Source organism: Xiphias gladius, chromosome 15, assembly GCF_016859285.1.
Source record: "Xiphias gladius isolate SHS-SW01 ecotype Sanya breed wild chromosome 15, ASM1685928v1, whole genome shotgun sequence".
Taxonomy (NCBI): domain Eukaryota; kingdom Metazoa; phylum Chordata; class Actinopteri; order Istiophoriformes; family Xiphiidae; genus Xiphias; species Xiphias gladius.
Genome location: NC_053414.1, coordinates 14388908 through 14400649, shown reverse-complemented (window position 1 = coordinate 14400649; position 11742 = coordinate 14388908). Strand labels below are relative to the sequence as shown.

The window sequence follows — 11742 nt, the reverse complement described above, 5'->3', positions numbered from 1 at the left end:
GTAGTAGGCAATCACAAAATAGTCACTATATAGAAGCTCTGATAAGGTTGGGATGATATGCAAATGAATACTCCCTGACTCATCTGTTTATTATGCAGTCACATTAGTTAGCTCTGATGCTGTTTGGCTATTATCCCATCTCACTGTGAAAAAAGGGTCTTGGGTGAGGGGGATGGATTGCGCAGTGAGTGCTTTAGTCACACAGATTGTCCGCACTCTTCAAAGAAATAAATGCATTTTCGACTCTAGTTGCATTTAGGGGATGTGGAATCCATTTCCTCTGAGAGCAATGGCAAAAGGCAGAGGATATGGCTCATCTGTGTCCGAATCCCTCGATAACGTGCTGTGCGTTAACAAGTCAAAGGGTCAAATGATGAGCTTGTGTCTCCCACTACTGAGCCCCGAAGGCATCATTGCACACTGATACATCATAGAACAATTTTTGAGATCTCAACTCAAACTCAGTCAACTGAACATTTCACAATGTTGAAAAAAATACTAAAAAAGATTCATTTGAAACCTTTTTCAAGATGCACAGTCACCAACTTACAGTGTTTATTTGTATTTCTGTTAATTTACAGTATCTACAGTTTCCATGAGCAGAAAAACTGAGACATACTGTATCTTCTGATAAATGTGGTGAAACTACCAATCTGTGGCTTCACAGCCTATCTGCTGTTCTGCTAACTGACAGAGGCTCTATTTTTAGTCACGCAACCTTAACACACCATGCTAAGCCTTCAACTATACAACTGCACAACTAGCCCATTCAAAGGATTCATAAAAGTGTAGAGGTTGGAACCCAGTGGTCATGGACGAAGATAGAGAGCCAGTATCAGTACTCTCAGTACCAACGTTTTATATTTGGTGTCAAAGTATTAATAGGAAGATTGCCACTGTGTGCCCTGGTTTGTGAATGTATGCCATCATATGTAAAGGAGGGAAAATAATTTGCCATCTATGTACTCTCCATGCCTTTTGATGTTAGCAAATTAAGCACCAAGCACTCACAACAACTGCGCTCCATGGAAACCATGCAAAACAAAAAAAGGTATAACTTGCAGCAGATTGACGTCAGCTTGAGGCCTTCAAATGCGCCATCTGACAAAAGAAAGAGGACCATGCTGCTGTACTTAAGGTCACAGTGTGTTGAAGCTACTGTCTGCTTTGACTGACAGAGGAGTGCTGAGTACTGAGTATGTGAGGAGTTATTAACTGCAAGGTGATTAAAAGAAGATCCTGTAATTTAAACACTTTACATACAAAATTGGGATCATCTATGTTGCTAACTGGAACTGGAAGCAGGTAAGAATGTTGGCTACATAGTAATATTGCAAGAAAATCAATCAAATTCCTGCTATTAAAGCTTTACATTGAGTCTGACCTTTTAAATATCCTGGCCCTCCACTGTCAACCTTCACTGTACTTTCTAATGTTCGTCAAATTTTAAAGCTCTTAGATCTTAAGCTTGTATTTCTTGGATAATATGCACTCTAAGGCATTTTTGGGAATACTGGAAGATTTGAAAAATAAAAGAAAAAAATAGCCATGGTGGAATTTCATCCACTGGCAATTAGCACAACCTTACTAATCCAAGATATAAACATTAAAATGTGCACATATTCAAAAAATACCCAGGCAGACTGATGTGCACTTACCGTATACATTTGTACTGTAACATGGAACAACCAGAAGTTGTATTAATAAATGTCATTTTCATGTATAACCATATTTTGTTCACTGCATTCTTTCTTATTGAGTCATTTGTAATTTCAAATTTAAGATTAAGTCAAATGTAGTTTTATATTACATTAAAAAAAGACGAGGATTAATCAATTGTCTTTGCAAAGAAAGATTACACAGAAAGACTGTGAGAGACTCGAATGATTCTTTCATGCAAAGCAACTCACGAGCAGGGCTAGATTAATCTTATATTGAGAGATCACCAGTTACAGGGACCCTGTGTAAAGGAGTGTCAGGGTCTGAGCCATAACAACCAAGCTCAAATTAGAAAGTTAGAATACCAACATTACCAAAAAAGTAAAGTATGACAAAAAAAATTATTGAAACCGTTTATTGTTTTTAACAAAACAAGAACAATGTCACAGTCCATGTTGTATTCCCTGCCAGTCAAACCACAGGCTGTGTATATAAAATAGGGCTGCTTTAGAAGCAGTAATTTTAGAAATGTTGAGCAGGACTGTATAGACCTTCTTTTAAACAATTAAATATCAAAATGATCATTCATTAAGACAGAGAACCAAGGACATATGATAGATTAAAAAGGAGATGGCACAAGTAAAAGTCCCTTATTTGTGAAATTAAAGCACAACGTGCTCATTAATGCAAATATTTTCCCAGAAACTTGCGACAGTTGTCCATTTAAAATTGTCCTCACATTTAGTGGGAAAGCATGAATCCTCCCTCAGAGAGGTGGACCACCAGTTTCCTGGATGTTTAAGAAAAATAAATGTCTACCTTCATTTTCAGTATTAAAGATTGCAGTTTGAAGCAGTGAAGGTGCAGGTGTTTGAAGGTGTCAGTAATATGATTTCATTAAGTAAATGCATCTTAAGTACATAAATGAAGCACTAGACAGTGCTTGGCTCCACATACAGCAAAGTCAAGGTAGCTGCACTTACACTTCTTTCAAACTGCCCTTTATAGAATACCTGTGAGAAACCTGTTATTTTAATCAAAAGTGAAATGTGGAAATTAGATCATAAATCCCTATTTTTCAGCTGGTCTTGTTGGTGGAGTATCATCAACCAGACAAGTCATATTTCTTTAACACCTGATCATGGTGTTTTGTTTCAATCACATCCAGATAAATAAAGGCCTGTATTTTACAAAACATGGGATGAAATCTACTGTATTAATACTGTTCTGCCATCATTAATACTGTCAGTGATGACCAGCCAGTGAAGGGGTGGCTTCCTTGGCCCCTGCCTGTACTGTCATTGTACTGTTCCCAGATATATCCTGTTTCAACATACTGTCTATAAACATTATTGATAATGTTAGTCCTGAGTTCCTCATAAAGAGCAGCTGCCTTTTCTTGGTATGGCCCTTCTGTGTTGCTGTAGTGATGGAGGGCTCTCACTGCCAAGTAGTTGATGTTAATCCAAATCGGGCCCCGCCAGTAGGGGGCATCATGTTCTGTGTTTCGCTTCATATAAAGGGGATCAGCCTTGGAGAGTGAACGTAGGCCGTAGGGTGTCCACAGCTTATTGAAATCTCTCATGTCTCTGAAGATGTATTCTAGTTTCGGTGAGTCAGGTTGGAGGATGTGCAGTAAGAAGGGGAACAAGCTAACATAACCCAAAGCATTTACATACTGCAGCTTGGGGGCCCTGCGGACTGAGCGCACAAGGCGAGCCACAGGGAATTGATGACGAGGTTGTCCGGGAGGTACATAAACCTTCTCCTGTTGCAAGGACACGGCCTGGGTGTGGTTGCCAAAGTCACTGAAAGCATGGAGTTGTTCTGACCAGTAGAGCTCATTCAACAGGTTGTTGTCACTAAGTACTTGGTGGGAAAGTTCATAGTCCTGATACGGTTCGCCTAGAAGCAGAGCTACACTTGCCATAATGCCTGAGGACAAGGCCATCCAGCAATGTAAATCCACATGACGCTCATCTGCTGAGGGGTGTGATGCTCGTGGGTAGTCATCCAACCCAGAAGTCAAAGTTTTGGGATTAAGGAACAGATTGGTGTCCTTGTCCCGTCCACGCCAGCGGTAGGAGTTGGGTAGGGGCCCCGTCTGCGTAGTGTTGTACCATTCAAACCAGGTTTTCAGTCTGGGGAAGACCCGTCGGAGGAAGTTCAAAGTTGGTTGAAAAGCCGCCTTGTCTGGATTAGCAGAGAGCTGTTCAATAAGTTCCTGAAGAGCTAAGAAAAGAGTAGGTGGGTTGGCATTCTCGTTTCGTTGAACTACAAACTCCGCTGGGACCTTACTGCGAGCCTCATCTCCTAGGATCTGCTCACGGGGGATCCAGCCCTCCATATTCATTAGGTCTATCCAGTGGGCAATAGCCTCCCTTGTCACCTGGGGATCCCACTTACTCAGCAGCAGTTGATGAAAGCCCTCATCCCAAAGGAATCCTCTGGGGAAGAAAGAACGTGATGGTACAGCAGTGAATAAAGCACCTTCAGGGTACAGGAGCGGGTACTCATTGTAGATGGACTGCACCACTGACTGGCCATAGAAGTAGCCCATTCCACCCAACATGTTGCTGAATGCTGCCTTGCCGAATTTAATTTGTGCCTGGCTAAAACCTTTGCTCTCAAGCCCATAAGTCCTCTCAAACTTTGCATCGAACTCAGCTTTCCTCTTTTCCAGCTCTTGCGTCATGATCGAACCCACCAGTTGGTTGGGACGATCGTGGAAGCTTCCAGATTCAAACAGAACTTCAATCTGGAACGGTGTCTGAACAGTCACCTGGTGAACCACAAAGTCACTCTCTTTCCTTGTGTCAGCAGGTTTCTGTTGGTTTTGGTGATGGGGAGGCTTGTAAGTGTCTACAGCAATGTAATGCCTTTTCTCACCAGAGGGAAAGCTGTAGACGAACCTGTGGTTCAGACTGTGTTTCACAATGTCAGTCAGCTTCTCCAAGCCAGGAGACACAGTCTGAAGATAGTTGTAACTGAAAAGGTAAGAAACTATTGTTAACTGTCCTGTGTTTTCAAATCTGTGAAACAAAAGCAGTCACACAATTCTTTAAAGTGTAGTTTACAGTGAGTTTCTGCTGTACGAGTGATCTTAACTGCACCAACTTCTGCTGTAGCCTTAGCACACTGTATCTTAGCCTTTTCTGTCTCATGTTCTACGGGTGACTCACAGGTCACGACTGGTCAGTATAAAATCAAACTTTAAGCTCAAACTTAGATTACATGATCCACCTTCCTACGATAACTCATAATTCATACAATTCTTATCATTCCTATCAGTTCGTATTGTACCTTTCTATTTTACCATGCTCGTTTTCTCTGGCTCTCATAATGTGTGAAATATTGGTGCTCCCCGTGAATGTTGTTAGCAGAGAGCTAGCAGAGAGTCCTGATCCACTTAACGCATAAAAAATACTACAACAGTTCTTTCTGAAAGTGGATAAACAATTTCGCTGATTAAATGACAGCTGTGGTGTTTAAAAAAAATGTAGAGCCCATAAGGAAATTGTTTCTTTGGCTAATATCATATATAAGTAAAATAAACTATATTTTATACATACACATACATGTATACATACGCATACATACACATACATACACACACACACACATAACCATACATACATATACACATAATGTACATCACAATGATGATGATTAAATTGATGAAACAAAGGCTGAAAATCCTGCTTTTGCTGCCATCTAGCGATTGAATTTTTTTCCCCGCGTAGTTATGTAGGATCACACTATAATACAACATGACATTCCCACTGAGTATCATCCAAAGTTTAAAAGACCACACAGCTGATGCTGGGAATCTGGAGGAGTGCAAACAGGGTCGCTCCAACAGTGTATTTCTCCTATAAAAGATTTGGTGTTTCATCACACTATAATTTACTACATGCACTTTTTTATGAAAGGGTGTTGCACTCCGGATGTCTTCTCACCTTTCTATCCAGGTTTATCTACATATGTCTTTTCCTACCCTCACTGATTGATAATTAAACCATCTGGATCCGCAGTGCAAAACATAAAGATATTCTGTTCATTTAAAAAGTTAATTAGTACAACAAAGGTTTTTTGGGTCTGTTGTTGCAGAAAATTCGTCACTGTCAATTTCCTTTGCTGATTATCTTTACTCCTGACAAAACTACAAAACTGAGCACTGGCAGTCATTCTACGCTATGTTCCCTTCAATTTTCTTGATTAGTATCACTTTTTTTTCAAAAATGCTGCTGTCTTTACCGTTCACTCCTGTATTTATCCATTTACCTGGCATATTTAGCGCTGGATAATTCCCCAGTAACAGGCTTTCGGAAGGTGATCTTAAAGTTTCCAAGCTCCTCTGAGAAACCAGTGATTGATGCGAGGCGGTTTCTCTCCTCCACGTGAGCTTCCAGTGAGCCATGTGTGTCTGCTGCTGCATAAAACATCAGGGAGATGACTGGTGCTTGAGGGGCAGAGCTCTGGTGGGTAAAGACAAAAGGAATCAGCATCTCAGAATCATCGATATTTCAAAAAATAAAATATTAAATCCAACCATTAACTGCAATATCCATAGCAAAAGCTGATAGAAAATGTAACAGTTTGGGTCAAGTAAGGGAACATTTGCTCATACATTAAAGCTGAGTAAACACAGTCAGAACTCACATGCTGTTTGGCAGTGATCCTCCAGGTCCAGTCTCCACCATGATCCCCTCCCATCCTCTTGACAAACTCTGTGGTTAGGGTGAAACCGTTGTCTCGGATTTCCTGGACACCAAAGGTGATCCCATCATGCATCAGCCAGCCATAGCCTTGCAAACGATCCCCTTGCTCACAAGTGTGCCTCAAGTTTATGTCCATGTCAGAAAACTGACGCATCCACATCATGCCTGGGGAGATATGATAATGAAATTAAATAAATTTGATAGTATAGCACAGAGGATGCACAAATAAAGCTGTTAAATTATGTTCCTTACTATGTGACAAAAACTACTTTTCAACAGTTTCAGATAAAAGGTCAACCCCTAAACTCACAGGTTACAAGTACTAAGTTACCAGCCAACTGGGTTTTTAGAACAGCAGTGCATAATTATTGGTGCTTACTCAATAATGGAAAATGTAGTGCACTTTGTTCTGTCAACGAACAATCCTGGTCATCCAAATTGGCTGACAGGGTAAACAGTCATAGGAACTGTGGCCAAAATTTACTTGAATTTGACAAGTGCCTGGGCTCATTTCCCACCCTGTCCCTGATCTAGTGCAATTAAACACTGAAGATTTGATCAACTCACCAAAGCAAATACTTTGTAAAAGCAAACAATTAAATATTAAAAGGAAAATCCATCTTAATTAGATTGTGGTATTACAATGACTTTCAGACAGGATTTCAGTGTTATTTGACAGTAAAGGCATTATCTTCCAAACAGACAACTAGACTATGTAGGTACATGTCTTGTCAGTATTGGAATGTGATTAATTAGTTACTGACTCTGTGGGCTCATATAATATTACATCCAAATTAGCTTTGGTTTTGTTTGACTGTATGGTTCTTACAGCTCTTAAATCAGAAAATGTACCCCATTGATGAAGGCAGTTTATCAGCATAATGCTTATGTTACGATATAAGATATGATGTTCTTTTGGATAGTTGTTACTGTATATAGTGGTACAGCTTAAATATTTTCTCATCGTGTTAATCTTTTGAATTCATTAGTACTCAGTGCATGAGTTAAACAATAAACCTGCAACAAACATGTTGTATCTCTAATAAAAAGTCATATTTGATTCTTTCATTATAATTATACCCTAATAAAATTACAGGTTATGTCTCATTTGTACAATATTTCAGAAATGCAAACCATGTCAATGTCATGGTTTCCTTTAACCATCTCACCACAAATATGCTTACGCTGACTCTGAATTTGTCAGCCTACCTGTCACAATCGACCTGGAACTCCTGGTTTTCATGCCAAAATAGACCTGCGGCCTGTATGAACCCCAGAACCTCTCCTGGGAAACCTTGGCGCTGCTGCTATTGGTATCCAGGACAGGAGGTGACGGGTGCAGAGTAACCACCCGTTTAGCCAGGCTGGACCGCATGTAGAGGGCATAAAAGAACCAGATCAGACTGAATATGCAAAGGCCAATGGAGATGTTGATGAAAACTTTGCCGATATCAATTTTCTTTTTCTTCTCCTTGCGGTGAAATGCAGAGGGCTTCTCATCTTTCCTTGGAAGGGGAGCAGCTTCACTGGTCACCACTCTCTTCCTCTGCCTGCCCATCCTGCCCTTCTGACGCTGGAGACAAGAGGAGGAAAGACGAAGATATTTGGATTTAAATATTTTGTTCTGATAGTCAAAGCTCTGTTTCAAACAATGATTTCTTATGCACTCATCAACCACCCATTTTATGAATTTGAACCTGTTCTGTGCTCTAGGTTTTTGTTAAAACTTTATTTATGAATTCAGAGCAAATTACAAGTACAGGTTCCAATAATTATTTAACCTTAGATATCCCATATGAATGCAGTGACCTTAGCAGAACCAGAATCAGGTACTACATACTTTTTAATGTGAATGAAACAAGATTATTTCACACCCCTTGGAAAATTTTAAAGCTCTGTTATCTGATATATTTTATGACTAGTGTAATTGTTTTTATTGAATATAATATTTGGCACTTGATTATTGATTATCTGACTCTGCTGAAATGCAAATTCAGTCGCCAGTTCATTACACCTAGCTAAAACTACTGCAACTAATACAACAGGCCAGCAATGAATTCAATTTTGTGAAGGTTACAATGCTCAGTTTTTCTTGAAATTGTTTAAAGGAATTCTGTTAGTTTAAGAGGAAATGTTTAAAGAAATGTTGATTCATCCTTCTGGTCATTTTGGAAGCTCTAAGCTGTTCCTCATATTTAGTCTACCCTCACTCACCTAAATACACTACGTGGACTAGATTTCAGAAACGCTGAAATATGAACTAAACCCTCCAAACTGACCATAAAACTGAATCAAAAAAGTTTCAACAAAAATTGAACATTATAACCTCCATGAAGGTAGGACATATTGCAGGACTGTAGTTTTACCAAGGTGTATCTAATAAACTGGCAAGAAACTGTACACTGTTTCCGAGGTTTTCTCCCTTTTTAGATGAAGAAAAACTACTCATCTGAATAAAGAATCTATAGATAGAGGGTACTGTACACTATACAGATCAAAAAGCCCTTTGTGGCAAATTTGTGATTTGGGCTTTTGGCCTATATAAACAACTAACATATAGATAAATAAAACTCATTTTGTTGATTGGATTTGTTCTCAGGTCACTCTTTCAAAAGAGATCTTGATCTTTTTGAGAAAACATGATTAAACAAAAGGTACACAGAATACTTGCAAATTTACAGTTATATAAACAAGCCAAGGAAAGTGAGGCATGGGTGTAGACTACACACTTCTAATAAAAAGGCAGGGATCAAACACAAACACCAACAAAAATTCAGGTATTACATGTTTTACACCTTTTCTGTTTGCAGTGTAAACTATAGTACATTTACATCAGATTTACATTAACTAATTTTTCAGTGGCTTTTATTCAAGGTGACTTACAAGTGAGGGACAACACTGGAGCTTCAGTACAGTAGGAGACCTTCAAGTAACTAGTAAGGTCTAGATCTATTCAAAAGTCAAAGTGCAAGGAGATCGGGTAAAGAAGTGCATTGAAAGTGCACAGTAACTGCTAGTTAGGCATGTTGGGCTGATAGAGGTCTTAGTAACACTCAGTATCTAGTTTATTAGTTGCAATTGGCTAATATGGCGTCTGATACAACAGAAATGCAATAAATTCTATCTTCAGGTAGGATTTATTGGGATTTAGGTTACAATTTTCAGTATTTGTTGAACTGTTTTGGAGAGATCATCAGTTTATTTAACTTAATGGTCATTTTGGAGCCAGCGAAATGACCATTAAGTTTGTGGTACTGTTGAACTGTATTACGTTATGATAAGAGACCTTTTCTAATATTTTGTCCATTCCATTTAAAATTAATAATTCCATTCAATTATAGCCCAACCAATACTGGATTTTTTTGAGGCAGAGACCAATATCAACATTTAGGAGTTTTAAAAAATTCAATAACAATATACTAGCCAATAGTTTTTGTTTTGTTTCTTTTTTTATAAACACATAACATACTCAATAAATATGTTAAGTATGTTATGTGGTACAGGCCCCAGGGCCTGTCAGGGGGGCCTATAAACCAGAGCCCTTGCATGAAGTGACTGTTAATATTTCATGTTGTAAAGTCAATCAAATCAAATGACCACAGATACCAAAAGATACAAAATGACTAGAGAGAGACACAAAGAAATGCAAAACGAGTATAACTAGAAAATTAGTACAAAGAGATGTAAAACGACCACAAAGGGACCCAGGCTTGTGTCTCTTTCAATCTTTGGATCTTGTTTTTATGTTCGAGGGGCGGGGGGCCTTGTACATGTCTGCGCCTAGGGGCCCATTGTCTCATAATCTGTCCATGGTAATGGGGATGCTGCTTCTAAATTACCTGAAATATGATTTGAAATTTCTTTCTGCAATTTATTGCTGCTTATAAGCCATTATATACCTGCAATAAACTAATATCATCTAGTATAGAAGCCTGGCCAATTTATTTGTCTAGCTCTGATATCAATGAGGACTTATTAACTGATTAATTGTTTTGACTATAGAATGACATTAGATATTGAAAAAATGGTTGTTTTAATCTAATCTTTAGCTAAGATGAAGGTGACATCTTGTTTTGTCAGACCAACAGTCCGAAAGCCAGAGGCATTCAGTTTACTGTCATGTCTGGCAAAGAAAAGCATCAAATCCTTTCATTTGAGCAGCTAGACACAGCAAATATTTGACATTTTTGCTTTAAAAAAAAAAAAAAAAGACTAAAACGATGAAAACAGCTAAAACGCGTGGCCCATTAATTATCTGGTGATCGACTAATCGTTTAATCGACTGAGCAGTCAGGATTAATAGCAGGGCTGATGTATTAGACTGCACCGGTTTTAACTAGGTGGACCAAATAAACTGTGGATACAGTTTACAGATACAGCAACTGAGGGTACTTTTTAATTTCAAAGAAAGAGATATATAACTATCACTAGTATATACAGCACAGAATCTGGTCATAATTATGAACATTTATGAGATAAAATCCGTCCTTATTATTTCTGTGTTGGGTCTTGTCGGAGCCTCATGTAACGTCTGAGGTTAACCTTGCATGGCATATGATTGCAGAAAAAAAGGGGTTCTTACGTCGCCGACAATTTAATAACTTAAACTCATCTTAGATGCAAAGCGTCTCCAAATAAATTCACCGACACCTGTTTCACACAGCGCACATTCAGCCGTTGACCCGCCGCTACGCCCCGGTAAAGCAACGTTGCCTGGAGGATGCATTCTAGTAGTGCCGTAATGCTAGCGTCAGTTTTAGCGATAACGACCGGCTGTCGCAAGACAATGTGGCTTTAATTAGTCAGCAGCTAGTAAAATATGCTTCCAGGGCGTAGTTCTAGCTTAATGTTCAGTGAGCAAATGATTACCGACCTGTCAAAGAACCAGAATCTCAGCTGCTCATTCTCCGTTGCTAGCTAGCTAGCCACTTCCTGGTCAGTAGTGCCTTCCACTGACGTGTACTCTTTCTCCCTATGCTGCGTTCACGCAATATCGGCGAAATGAGAAGAAAGCATGTATGTATGTAGTATGTAGCAAAGTATGTAGGCTACAAATGAATATCAATGAAAATGGGGGAATTTTTCAACTTTGAACTACACATTCAAACTTAAATGGCTCAAAGCGTTCCTGAGAAAAATCTAATACAGTCTGGAATTTCATCTTCTCCAAATGAGATGGTCTAGGTTTTCTGTTGCCATGCAGTTTCCCATATCACTGAAGTCCCTCTCAAACTGTCAAACTTCCACGGACAGATGCTAGGAGCATGGTCTCTCATTTACTAACACATCTTTTCTCCTCATAAATACTTTATTTGGAACAACAGGGACATTTTGTACCAAAAGAAGAGTTCATTTGTTCACA

General features: G+C 39.0%; 1 protein-coding gene across 1 annotated transcript; it reads right to left on the bottom strand.

The window, feature by feature from the left end:
* Positions 1-2060: 2060 nt before the first annotated feature.
* mogs (mannosyl-oligosaccharide glucosidase) lies at positions 2061-11361 on the bottom strand. Its single transcript, XM_040147380.1, has 5 exons — positions 11254-11361; positions 7590-7953; positions 6322-6545; positions 5944-6137; positions 2061-4646 (listed from the first exon to the last, which is right to left on the bottom strand). Exons 2-5 carry the CDS (start codon positions 7936-7938, stop codon positions 2876-2878), a joined length of 2538 nt encoding a protein of 845 aa, XP_040003314.1. The 5' UTR covers positions 7939-7953; positions 11254-11361; the 3' UTR covers positions 2061-2875.
* Between the last annotated feature and the right edge of the window lie 381 nt (positions 11362-11742).